Source organism: Pyxicephalus adspersus, chromosome 1 (assembly GCF_032062135.1).
Source record: "Pyxicephalus adspersus chromosome 1, UCB_Pads_2.0, whole genome shotgun sequence".
NCBI classification, from domain to species: Eukaryota; Metazoa; Chordata; class Amphibia; order Anura; family Pyxicephalidae; genus Pyxicephalus; species Pyxicephalus adspersus.
Window position 1 is genome coordinate 104,978,152 of NC_092858.1, and position 14,671 is coordinate 104,992,822.

The following is a 14,671-nucleotide window of genomic DNA, read 5'->3' on the forward strand; positions in this document are numbered from 1 at the left end:
AGTATATACTTTAATAGAAATTACCATACTAAAATTCAATATAACTACAATATAACACACCTGACACTAGCGTTGTTCTATATAATTCATATACTTTAAGTGGCTTATATGGTATTTTCTGTTTTGCCATCTATGAAGGGAAATATAACGATTTGGGTACATATGTTTGCACATTGTTGAGGTTATCTGCTATTTACAGTGAGGGAAAGAAGTATTTGATCCGCTGCTGGTTTTGTACATTTGCCCTCTGACAAAGAAATGACAAGTCTATAATTGTAATGGTAGGTGTATTGTAGGTATGAGAGACAGAATAGCAACAAAAGGACCCACAAAAACCCATTGCTTAAAAGTCAGAGCTTGATGTGCATTGTAATGTGTGAAATAAGTATTTGATCCCCTATCAACCAGCAAGATTTTAGGCTCCCTGGTGTCTTCACTGTATGCAGGTAACGAGCTGAGATTAGGAGCACCCTCTGTAAGGGAGTTCTCCTAATCCAAGCTTGTTACAGTACCTGTATAAAGGACACCTGTCCACAGAAGCAATCAAGCAATCAGATTCCAAACTAGCCACCATGGCCAAGATCAAAGAGCTGTCTAAGGATGTCAGAGACAAGATTGTAGACCTACACAAGGCTGGACTGGGCTACAAGACTATCCCCAAGCAGCTTGGCGAGAAGGTTACAACAGTTGGCGCAATAACTGGCAAATGGAAGAAACACAAAATAACTGTCAATGTCCCTCGGTCTGGGGCTCCATGCAAGATATCCCCTCGTGGAGTTGCAATGATCATGAGAACGGTGACAAAGCAGCCCAGAACTATACATATATATATATATATATATATACATATATATATACACATACATACATACATACAAGAGGGTGCTGAGAAGTTCCTGGCTTTGCCCCCTCCAGATTAAATAGAAAAATGAGTGTGGAGGCATAAGACAGCCTAATATCTTCGTATGCAAATATCAGGTCTTAGCAATTCTTAAAATTGATTTTTCTTTTAGTGAGAAGCAGGGATGGCAGAGGCACAAGCCAGTTTCACGTCGTTGGAGTTAAGAACCGTCATGAAGTTTTTGTTTCACCAGGGAATGTCAGCAAAGGACATTCAGCACTGTCAAAACCTGGATATCTCATTTCAAGACTGGGCATTTCACCGTTGAAAATGAGACCCGCAGTGGGCGCCCCGCAAACTCAACCTGTGACGCTGTCCATAAGCTGATTATTGAGGACTGGCGAATATCCGCAAAAAAGATAGCCCAGACATCTCAAGGGAATGTGTTGGGTTTGTTATCACCACTATCCTGGACATACACAAGCTTTCAGCGAAGTGGGTGCCGAAATGTTTGAACAGTGATCAGAAGAAGGAAAGAGTTGAAGCATCCAAAGCTGTTTTGGCCCATTTTGCAGCTGCACATGAGTTTTTGTCTAGGTTAGTGACTGAGGGTGAAACCTGGCTCCACATCTATTGGCGCCACAGCAAGTTACCACAGCCGAATTAGTTCTAAACCCCAAAATCAGCCAAAAATGTCATGGCGTCCGTTTTCTGGAACAAAGACGGTATTCTGGTGGCGGACTACCTACCTCAGGGCTCTAGTATCACCAGAGAGTATTATGCTAACCTCCTGGACCAGCTGAAGGAGGCAATTGGAAACGCAGTGGAAAGCTGACCAAAGGGATACTTTTTTTGCAGGACAATGCACCTGCGCACACGTCCAACATTGTGGCTGCCAAATTGAAAACCCTGGGTTTCCAATTGGTCCACCATACCCCCTATCTCACCTGATGTGGCCCCTTCGGACGATTATTTGTTCCCGGATTTTAAGGAACACCTGAAGGGGCACCGTTTTGAGGACATTTCTGATGCCAAAAATGCTGCTGAGAGCTGGCTTGAGGCCCAACCAAAGGACTTTTTTTTTAATGTTCTAGAAAACCTGCAACTACGCTGTACCAAGTGCATCAGTCTCAGGGGGAATATGTTGAATAAATGTGTTATTTCATAACTCTGGCTCTCTTCTTTCTGGGCAAAGCCAGGAACTTCTAAGCACCCCTTTGTGTGTGTGTGTGTGTGTGTATATATATATATATATATATATATATATATATATATATATATATATACACATACATACATACACACACCAAAAATAGATTGACAATAGTTTTATCTATTCAACCCCCCCCCCCCCAAGTACAACAAATTAATAAATGGACATTCAGCAGTAGGAGCAAAACCCACACCTAATGGATGTAGTATAGTGAACACAAACATACAACATCCTAAAGAGATATTAGAATTCAGGAAGAGATTTGGCCACTTATATCATTTTCAGCCTTCCTTAGCTATTGGTTAAATGTGTACAAAATGAAAATCCACAACACAAATATGAAATGATATACTGATTCTGCAATGTTTCTAATACTGTAATGCGATGATCTTCCTGCAATTTTGAACAAGATATTTCACATGCTGGGTCATGCATATTATAGGCATATTATCCCTTTTTCTTTTAATCACAACCACAAATAAATTAATGTGCCTGTTTTCCCCAGAATGGGAAGGTGAAATGTGGTCTATATTTATTATAGGCTGATAACACAAGAGTACAAATAAGGCAGGTAGACAGTACAGTCCCTATGCCAGGAAATGTCTAAACAACGACTTATATAAGGTGATAATGCCACTGACAATAACACCACATGTTTTTTTTAATAAAATCTGCAGATATATCAATATTATAAATGAATTTCTGAAACTACATCAGCATATTAGGCTGAGAATAAGATTTATGTTAAATGCATTGTGTACCAACGTGTTTTGCTGCATTAGGATATATATTAGATAACTTAACTGTAACTTTATGACAAATTTGTCTGTTAAGCTTCAAACACAAGCTGGATTTAAGACAAAAAAAATGTTTGTGACAGTTGAACAAATGAGCACTGAACACACAGCACTGTTTATTTCCATGTAGGGAGGGGGGGGAAGAACCAGTGGAAATCACCATAGGATATGACAGCGGTCAATCATTTAGTTAGCTGCCTAGCAGATCCCTAAACAATGTTGGGGGACTGTTATACACATGCCAGATTACACAGTGTGTACCACATACACATTTTTCTGAAAGTTTTATCTGTGTGCAAGAGATATGTTACATTTGGGCTTAAAAGGTGTTTAAAGATGTGTTAAAGATTTCAACATTTCAATATTTTCTTCTGTTTCTCATTCAAACACAGGAGAGAGAACGAGGGTAACTGAAAAAGCAGAATCAGCTAAAAATTCTTTTGACATATCAACTAGAAGAAAGTTGGATAAATCAAATTCACGAAAAGTAGAAAAAGACAAGTAGTTCTTAGGTGAGAGCCCAGTGCAGAATATGAGAACAACTGTAAAATTAGGTAATAAGTGTAAGAGTTGCCTGTCAGTATTATCACAATTGGTATAGTTTTGCGATTATCGCATTGCATCACAAGAAAGTTGATAACTGGAACAAATCACAAACTTCATGGGATGAAAGGCAATTTCAAGCACACATTGGGATTTAGGTGGAGGTTCTCAAGATGAGAGTTTAAATCAATGATGGAGGGGAGCTTTCCAGCCATGCTGCCAACACTCTTTTCCAAATTTTTGAAAGAATGTTACGCCCTTTTGCAAGGCCCTATTTCCTGAGTGGCCCTAAAAATCATCAGTCCCAGTGCAACTGAATGAATGTTAATTAAAATGGTACTGGGAAGCAGTGCAAGAAACTCTGAATCTGTACAGTTATGAAGGCTCTAACATAGCATTAACAGATCACTTATTTCCTGGTTGCTTTGTAAATTGCAAAGTATGGTGCAGTATGTGAAGCAAATTAGCATTATAAATAAAGTTTAAATGAATGGATTATTGGAATTACTCCTTTGTGTTACCATTCAGCTTGAGAACTCAGTCCTGCACTATTGTGCAGACGCCTGTACAATGTACAATCATTGAACATGCCTAGTCTGATTTTACTGCTCAATGTGCAATGGAGCTGAAGATAGAGTGTACCTCATTTTCTGGTTGTAGGACATCCAAAATTATCTGGCTTTTCCTTCCATAGCCCAACTGTCCCTAGGACCCCCTCCCACCCACTTTATTTTGGGTCTCATCACAGAAGCATCACATATGGGCATTACCTAGAGCAGTCTGCCTAGGAATGCCCACTGCTTGAGCAAAAAAAAAACTCATCAGAAAAATGTGATTTTTGTATAAATCCTCCCAAGAGCTAGCTTACTGCTGGCATTAGGGCTACGTACACACGTGCAATAATTATCATTGGAAAACGAACGATTACCGACCGATTAACGTTTATTCACGTTTATTTTGAACGATTGTATAGTGCATGATTCTGAACCTGCTGTAACAATACGATCCTTCAAATATAATCCACCAATAATGTACACACACTAGATGCAGGAAGTGACGTGTACTGAAGAAAGTGTACTACTGAAACATCCACGATCACTGAACGACCGTATATACAACAGATAGCAAATGATCGTCGCCCAATTCGATCCACCAGGATGGTCATTCGTTTCCAGCGTCATTCCTCGTTCATCGGCGTCGTTTTTCACTTTTTTTGTTAATGATTATCAGACGATTGGTCTTTAATCATTTGTTTTCAACGATAATTATTGCACGTGTGTACGTAGAATAAGACCTTGAGCTCTTGAGAGGAATAGTGTGCTCTGCTGTTTTTAGGATATACAGCCCCACTCACCTGTGTGCAGCACAGAGATGTTGCAGGTACTGAAATAAGGTATATAACTATAATGTAAAGTTTTTTTGTTTTGTTTTTTAGATGTTGATGATATGGCATGGTATTAAAGACACAAGCTGCTTCCAGTAATACAAATGGCAGCTTTCATGTTCAATGCTGGCTAAAAACTGTATAATATTCCACACAACATATTTGGGTAAGCTTCTCTTACCAAAAACCTTAATATTGTTGGAAATTAACAACTAAATGCTAGCAAGTGAAGAATATATCGTGCGTAAATTTTATCATTCAAGAGACTGAGGTCATCAATCTTTTCACACATGTGTATGGCAGAAAAAAAGGATGTAAAAATTGCTGGGAAAAACGTAATATTCTTACTGTATACAAAACGTATGAGCTCTGTGAAGGTGCTCAGTGATCCTGACTGGCCTAAAATTCCACTTTAATGCTTCAGTTGATATGAAAAAAAACTGTAATCCATGCATGACCAGAATTATAGTTATGGCTACAATTAGGCATATTGCTTAGCAAATTAACATACTAATATAGATCCTCCTACAATAAATGCAATGTTAAAGTAAAGCTAATCACTAAAATATCATAAGCTGTACATGTTAATTTTAGAGTAATTTTCTATATTTTGTAGTCCGCAGCTTTCATTAAAATGTCCCTTTTCATGCAGTTCCTGTTAAAGTCTGATAACACCCTGTACAATCTCCTAACTATGCCCGGGGTGTTGTTACTTATTCTGACTCCAATGGAAAGCACATGGGTAACTGTTTATATACACATTGCATAGCCATGACCATGGCCACCATCAGGAAATGTCATAATGGAGTCATAATTGGATAAAAATGTCATATTTAATAAAAATGTCATAATTGGAGTTTGCATGTAGACAAACAAACCCCAAAACAAACAACCTGCAAAATGTTTATGATGCACAGTGCTTTAGTAAACACATTTTTTATTGTGGTTTATTGAACTTAAACTAATGCCAAGATAGAAAACAGGATATAAAAAGAAATGAAATAGTTGTCCTTCCTGGAGAAAATAAAGCTTTATTCTAGTTCTCCCTACTTGTCCAAAAGTTTTATCACTTAGACATATGATCCCTGCTGAACATGTTGTATAGAGTTCAAATTGAATTACTTTCTGTAGTTCAGATTATGTGACCAAATAAATTGACTTTCACACATTTGGTCAGCACAAAAGGAAACACACAGCAGCATTTTCTTAAGGAAACTAGAACATTCCTACCCCTTTAATGCTTTTTATTCATCCAAACAAGACTGCTAACAGATGAATGTTACCATTTGGGTATAGGTCTGTAAAAAAGCTGTAGTATCAGACATGAAACTCATCCATGCTGACAACATCACACTGTTATTGCTGTTGATTATTAACAGGAATAAGAAGCTTCTGAAGACTGAGGTGATAATGAGAGACTCAAAGTCCAGCAAAGCCTGTTTTGGTCCACTAGAGAAGTAAAACAAATAGGCTTAAATTATTTTACCTATTCATCCATAGCTTTAAATATCAGATATCTGATAAATAAAGATATCTTTATATACAATAAAATCGGTACACATCAGGTCAATCAAATACCTGGCAAAAAAGCACAGATCAATTGATTTAAAACCAGGCTTATAATCGAACACTTTACAAACCTGGATCATTCAAAGTGAGGTATTTTAAAAATGAAGTGGAGATTGTCTTCAGTCATCACAGTATGTCAAAATGATTACTAGTATTAAAGACAAAAAACAACTCAAAAATGAGATTTCTGTTTTACGCAAGTTCTAGGGCAGGACAGTCGTCTAAACTTTTTAGTTATTTTAGGAGTTGCTGGGGAAAGTCCTTGATTTCCAAAGTTCATCAAGTAATAATAACCAATTCAAAAGTCACACTAACCTGCCTGCCTGCCATCAATGGTATGTTGATCATGCAGATACAATGCAAATGCACTGGGGGCTTCCCCTTGTAAAAGCACTGAAGAGTAATTTATGGGCATGTACAACGAAAATGGCCAAGCTTACAAATATCTTTGTGAGCAGGACAGGGTCAGTTTATTAGCACATTTTAATAACTCTCACCTTTACAGCACTAGGTCACAGGTCAGAATCTGGGCCAAGACACTACCTGCAAGGAGTTTGTACGTTCTTCCTGTGTTTGTGTGGGCTTCTTCTGGGTACTCCAGTTTCCTCCCACATCCCAAAAACATTATGTTTTTTGATTAGGTTAGTTGGCTTTTCTTCAAAATTGTCCTTAGATTGTGTTAATGACATATGACTATTGTAGGGACATTTAATTGGGAGCCCTTTTTTAGGGGGAAAAAAGGACCCAACAGACTCTGTTTAATGGCAGTGGGTAGCACTGGGTGGCACTTTTGCTGCTAAGATTCCAGGTTTGAATCTTAGGCAAGAGACTATCTGCACAAAGTGTTTTTTTAGACTGTCTCAATGATAAATGACTGATAGGGAAAGATTTAAGGTGCGTACACACTTCCAATTTTTATCGTTCCAATCGAACGACGAACGATCGATTGGGCAAAAAATCGTTCGTAAAAAAGTAACCAACGACGCCGAGGAACGAGGAAAGTCGCTGGAAACGAACGACCGGACCGACGGATCGGATTGGACGACGATCGTTGAACATCGTTCGTGTGTACGGTCGTTCGTTGATCGTCCATGTTCAGAGCATGCGTGATGAACGAACGTCCGTTCACTTTCCTGTCGTGCACATAGTTCCTCTATCGCTCAAACGATCGTATCTATTGTGTGTACAATATCTACGAACGATCGTGTCGTTAACTCTATGTGCAGGATCGGTGCTATACGATCGTTCATATATATCGTGCATGAACGTTCGTCGTTCGTTTTCCAACGATAATAATTGGAAGTGTGTACGTAGCTTTATTGTGAGACCCTTTGAGGGACAGTTAGTGATAGGACTATGGACTTTGTAAAGTGCTGCCAAACACGCTGCAGTCCTACTTATTAGTAAATAAAGTGCACATTTAACTACAACATTAACTGTGCAACTAAAAAAATTAAAAAAAAACAAAAAACAAAAACGTGAAACAGTTCTGGGTTGGACTGTCCTTTGAAACAACAATAAAATACTGGAAGACACAAAAGATTACCATATTCAATACACCCCTTCCTACCAATAAAGATCCATTTGTAGCTGAGAGGTAATTAACAACAGGAAATATACTTTCTCAGCCTATCTCTACCCTATTTAGGCAGCTTTTAATTATTTTAATAAACATTATTATTAGATTAGGGAACTGTAAATGTTGTCTAATACAGTTTGGTAAATTAAAATAGTCAAAACTAACTTACAATGAGCATAGTGATTAAGAGGTTCTTCTTAGTGACTTGAGCATGGGAGAAAATGTAATTCAGCACCATTGTGAGGTCACTCTTATTCTCTTCCCGGAGTGTAAAGACACACTTGTCATAATGGCCTAGAATAAAAAAATAGAACAACGGAAGGAACAGTTTTAAACATGCAACATACAAGGTTTAGTTCGATATGCAAAAACACACACACACACATTTCTCTTCCTCTACAAAATATCTACTTAACATTGAAAAATAAATGGCTAAAGGCTGAACACTTGCAGGCACTCATGAATGAATTCTGGCTATGAACAAATTTCACCACAAGATGGCACCACATAACCACTAAGGGTCAATATAGGTATTCTAATATTTATATATATATTTACAAAAAAAAATTGGGTACGAAAGTTATTAAGTAAAATTTTAACACATGCATTATTTGCAATGCTTTGGCTCTTTGAAACACTGTAAGCACAGGAAAATATGCTGATACTGCATTGAGCTGCTGTATTGAGCTGCAACACTCAAACTGCCTGTATTGCGCAGAACTGAAAACGTGTCAAAAACAAAAACATATACAGTAGTACCTTGGTATAAATCCTTAATCCATTACAGATCCTTGGACTTATACCAAACAAATTTTTCCCATAATAAATACAAAGAAAATGATTAATCCGTTCCCATGAGAAAAAATCCTATTGTGTTTGGCATATTATACATTGATGGGGCTGTAAAAAATAATTTAAACACTGCTTAATACTAAAATACATAATACAAAAGCTATTAGATGAAATAAATGAAAATTTAACCTCCCTTTACCTTACCGAGAAGAGTCGAGTGCCTATTGGGATGGTGCTAAGAAGGGAGGAGGAGGAGATGTTCTGTAATTCACAGAGAGTTATAGCGCGGGTTGTTCACTGAATGGTGGCAACTGGCGTACTGACACTTATGGGCAGTCATGGCTTTGTCTCGAGAGAGGTAAATAAGTCCCAAAGCGGACTTATACCGAGGTACCACTGTATACAGTTAGGTCCATAAATATTAGAACAGACAACTTTTTTCTAATTTTGGTTCTGTTTATTACCACAATTAATTTTAAGAGAAACAACTCAGATGCAGTTGAACTGCAGACTTTCAGCTTTAATTCAGTGGGTTGAACAAAAAGATTGTATAAAAATATAAGGAACTAAAGCCTTTTTTTTTTTTAACACAATCAGTTCATTTCAGAGGTTAAAAAGTATTTAGACAACTGACTCAAAGGCTATTTCATGGGCTGGTGTGGGCAATTCCTTCGTTATGTCATTATTAATTAAGCAGATAAAAGGCCTGGAGTTGATTTGAGAGGAGGAGGTGCTTGTATGTGGAAGATTTTGCTGTGAACAGACGACATGCGGTCAAAGGAGCTCTCCATGCAGGTGAAACAAGCCATCCTTAAGTTGCAAAAACAGAAAAAACCCATTCGAGAAATTGCTACAATATTAGGAGTGGCAAAATCTACAGTTTGGTAAATCATGAGAATTAAACAAAGCACCGGTGAACTCAGCAATTCCAAAAGACCTGGACGTCCACAGAAGACAACAGTGGTGGATGATCGCAGAATCATTTCCATGGTGAAGAGAAACCCCTTCACAACAGCCAACCAAGTGAACAACACTCTCCAGGAGGTAGGTGTATCGATATCCAAGTCTACCATAAAGAGAAGACTGAATGAAAGTAAATACAGAGGGTGCACTGCAAGGTGCAAGCCAATCATAAGCCTCAAGAATAGAAAGGCTAGATTGGAATTTGCTAAAAAAAAATCTAAGAAAGCCTGCACAGTTTTGTAAAAACATTCTTTGGACTGATGAAAACAAGACCAGCCTTTACCAGAATGATGGCAAGTAAAAAGTATAGAGAAGGCGTGGAACAGCTCATGATCCAAAGCATACCACATCATCTGTAAAACATGGCGGAGGCAGTGTGATGGCTTGGGCGTGCATGGCTGCCAGTGGCACTGGGACACAAGTGTTTATCGATGATGTGACACAGGACAGAAGCAGCTGAATGAATTCTGAGGTGTTCAGAGACATACTGTCTGCTCAAATCCAGCTAAATGCAGTCAAATTGATTGGGAGGTATTTCATAATACAGATGGACAATGACACAAAACATACAGCCAAAGCAACCCAGGAGTTTAATAAAGCAAAGGAGTGGAATATTCTTGAATGGCCAAGTCAGTCGCCTGAGTTGAACCCAATTGGGCATGCATTTCACTTGTTGAAGACTAAACTTCGGACAGAAAGGCCCACAAACAAACAGCAACTGAAAGCCGCTGCAGTAAAGACCTGGCAGAGCAATAAGAAGGAGGAAACCCAGCATCTGGTGATGTCCATGAGTTCAAGACATGCGATTGCCAGCAAAGGGTTTTCAACCAAGTATTAGAACTTTTGTTTTCAGCTTTTTAATTACTTTTGAGCCCCTGAAATTAAGTGATTGTGCTAAAAAGAAGAAGAAAAAAAAAGGCTTTAGTTTCTCACATTTTTATGCAATCTTTGGGTTCAACCCACTGAATTAAAGCTAAAAGTCTGCAGTTCAACTGCATCTAAGTTGTTTCATTTAAAATTAACCTCCCTAGCGGTCTAATTCCTTCAAAATTTCCACGAAAAAAGCTGTACAGTTTTTTGCATGGAAATTTATTTTTTCACTGCAGGGTGTAATTCTTAGGCATAACTCACTGATATTTAAAGTTTAAATATTAAATTTATTAAATACCAAAAACACAAAAATCTGTTAAAAAAAAATTTTTAAAAATATTTAAACATGTAACTGTATAGTAGCATATATAATATAAATATATGGGTTATATGAATATTTCTTTGTATTGGATTCAAAACAACTATTTTGTATTGAATCCAATACATATATTTTTAAATTTCCCGCCGATCCTCCCGCCCGCACCGATGCATGTACCGACGTCACCGGGAAACCCCGTAGGGCTGATCTCCGCAACCGGAGAGCGGAGGAAGATGGCGTGTCCCCCAGGACCTGCGGGGACCAGCAGGACACCGGGGGACATCCACAGAACAAGGTAAGGGTTTTTTTTTTAGTTAAAAGCGACCCGGAGTGTGACTCGAGATTACCGCTAGGGGGGTTAATTGTGGTAAAGTACAGAACCAAAATTAGAAAAAGGTTGTCTCTGTCCAAATGTTTATGGACCTAACTGTATATGTATAAATGTTGATCCTATGTTAAAAGGGGGAACATATGTATATAAACTTCATATTCAAGTCATACCGTGCTGAAACTGTGTTTCCACCTTTAAGTACTGACGAAGCAAATCCATAACTACAGCTTTCATGTGACCTCGAATTCCACTGCGGTATCTGACATGAAAAAAATTATTCTTTTAAGGTAAAAAAATTCAAAATAATATAAAATTACTAATATTGGTAGTATTAATAATAAATATTATTCATAGCGCAAACATATTATGCAACATTGTACATCATATATAACTGTATAAAAACCCGAGAAATTATTGAATAAATGTAAGGGAGATAATAAGGGATCAGGCCTATGTGTATCTTCAGGTAAACCGAGTTTCGTTCCCTAGTATGCAGATACCTGATTGGAGGAAACATTTACTGATCTATATATATAAAAGAAACACTGAAAAGATTTAAATTATCTGGGGAACAAGATGTCAATCTGTATGTGTAGTCAAAATGCAGGTAACGCTTTATGAACTATGGTTAGGTTTATTACTTTAAAAATCTGAAAATACAGTACAGGTACAATTGGGATCGCATTTACAATACAGGGACTGCAGTACACTGTTTGGTCACTAATGTTTTAATAGCACTGTCCTGCAGAAACAGCTGTTAGGTCTGCTTGCTAAACTAAATACACACGGAGACATCCCTGCTGCCTGCTCCCTGGAACTGTGCCGGATGTCCGCGGTGCTGCAAGAGGAAGACTGGTCTGTATGTGGAGGTAAGTTAAAAAAAAATTTGGAATTTTCAAAAACCCGACACTCCTTAGGTCGGGGGAGGTTGCCCAATTTTTGAATGTCAACCTGTATAGCTTTCTGTAACACTGTAATATAGGATCTAGGCAAAAAGTGGTATAAAGAATTGTTTACTCAAAAAAGAAAAGGTGCTAAAAATGTGTCATCTCTCAATAGATGACCTTAAAGGTCATGATGAAACACACTGTTGAAAGAGGTTTTAGGCTCAAAATATTTGCTGGAAAGCCTAAATTTCCATAAACTAGAATTGCATTTTTAAAATAGAAATAATACTATGAGCATTACTTTATTCATACTTATATTATTGTTTTTAAATTTCTTTTTACTTAGATGAGGATTATCGCAGTATGCCACAGTCTTATTCCTCTTGATTTAAGTATCAATCAATGACCCATAAGGAGCATCATCAATTTGGTTCAATCTTAGGGATTTGAAACTTTTTCACCTAAAACTAGCTACTGAACAACTTATGTCCCATTTTCCAAATAAGCAGTATGCATGCTAAACACATTAGTATGTCCATACGTATTTATAAGTAACCTTGTACTGACCATCACACAATAGTATTATTGTTAATATATTCTATTATTGGTTGCATCAACAAGTTTAATCATCTCACAGATCTTTCTGCTGTATCACCTGTAACACAATTTTATAACCTCTATTTGTCATCCTAAACATAAGTAACCTTAAGTAACCTTATAAAACCTAACCTCATCTAAATTTTAGTTAGTAGAATTGTATTTTATATTTAGCAGATATGAAATTAAGAAACCATCTATTCACCTGTTTGGATTTTTTTGCACCCTAGCAACATAGAATGGTTTATTACTGTTATGCACTTCAGTTACATTGAATGGTTTATCACATGCAAATATGATTTATCGCTTTTTTTAGATATACCTATAGCCTTTGACTATGAATTTCCTAAAACCTTTAACATATATTATGTTTTTTGGTAATTTTCTTTAATTTTTTATAGATACCATACAGTCATCTCAATACCAAATCCCTGAAGAAGCCTAAAATTGGCAAAACGCGTCATGACACCTTTTACAGGTCTTATCTTTGACATTTTTGTATGGTGTTAGGATAATTTTGTATAGTATGGATACCCCAATCTTGTGAAAGTGAACAGGATTGGGTATGCAACAAAATTAATTGCACATGTTAATTATGTATAAATTGTGAATGCATAAATACATAATTAAGCTTTCAAACAAATTATTTTAAGTCTAAACCTCGCTCTTTCTATCGCCTACCTTTTACCTACAATTTAATAAGAGAAAGCTCTAACACTCCAAAAGAGATAGTAGAGAACAAATTTAATTTGTTATATCTAAAACACATTGTTATTTGTGGGATGTGGCCCCCACTATCCAATCTACAATGAGACCTCAGAGATTCTGGGAAAGGGCAGCTATTTGGAACAGTCTGGGATAAAAATAAATTCCTTCTCAGGTTTAAGCAATCATACCAACAACAGATGTTGAAATCCATGCGTTGGTAAAAAAGCAACATGTAAACTCCTTGAACCAAAACTCATGTCATGGAAGAATGCTTTTGCCTCTTAGCGTCTCAGTTAACATCTCACCTTTGCACCAGTTGCACAATGCTCTGTGTATTCATGAAGAAAACCTCACGTTCAGATTTACGGTTCAATGTAGCTGCGTGACTGTCCAGTATATTTGCAATCTAAACAAGAAACAAAACAATAAAAGGTATTTTTAACCCAAAGGCATTTTTATTCACAGTTTTGGTATGTATTACAGGGTTGTGCTTCACGTTTGTCACATTTATTAAAGATTGTTACCAGCCTATGATTTTTCAAAATATATTTTCAGTGGTGGATTTAATAAATGCAACTTAACAGTTGCCTGCATAAATGAACATGGGCACAATGGATATATAAAGCATTGGTGAGTAAGGAATTTTTTTAAATAATTTTCTTCAACAGATTAAAGCTGAACTTAACATTAATATTGCACAACTGGACGGACTCTGATACTATTTTAAAAATTGCTTACTTTGATTATACTGTATACAGTCAGCTTATTACAGAGTGCTGTAGAAACTGCAGCTATACAAAGGCTTTTCTGCCTGATGAACATCCAGCATCATCTATCCCTATCCTCCCCAGCCTTACAGTCCCTGACCCTTCTGTCTTATCAATTTGATTTAAAGTTCTTTTAACTATAGAGCCTCAGCATTAGATGTAGGCATTACCTAGAGCAATCTGCATGAAAATACAGCAAGTCTAGAAAGCCCACTCCTACTGACTGACCATCAACTTTATACATATTTAATATTGCACAGACACTCCCAAGAGCAAGGTCACTACAGGCACCAGGGCTGATGCCACCTAAAAGTAGTACTGGGACAGTGCTGTTTTTTTATGAAGCTATGTACAGCCTTGTGCCCTCCCTGCATTTCATAGTGAGGTTTTATGAAAAAATTTATTCAGATTGGTAAGGAGAGAGATGTAGAAGAAGGAAAATTAAAAAGATTAATTTCATTTATTTTCATTCTTTACCATTTACCATTCATTTTCAGCTATACCATTTGAT

The 14,671-nt window shown here is 37.1% G+C and overlaps 1 protein-coding gene across 2 annotated transcripts in view; it reads right to left on the reverse strand.

Moving 5' to 3' along the window:
- ACACA (acetyl-CoA carboxylase alpha) overlaps positions 1-14,671 on the reverse strand; it is a 195,855-nt gene that overhangs the window by 131,787 nt on the left and 49,397 nt on the right. For both annotated transcript variants that reach the window (XM_072422398.1, XM_072422391.1), the window contains exons 22-24: positions 13,699-13,799; positions 11,372-11,460; positions 8,096-8,220 (exon numbers count right to left, since the gene is read on the reverse strand). In XM_072422398.1, the coding sequence (XP_072278499.1) occupies positions 8,096-8,220; positions 11,372-11,460; positions 13,699-13,799 (315 nt within the window). The remainder of the gene's footprint in view (positions 1-8,095; positions 8,221-11,371; positions 11,461-13,698; positions 13,800-14,671) is intronic.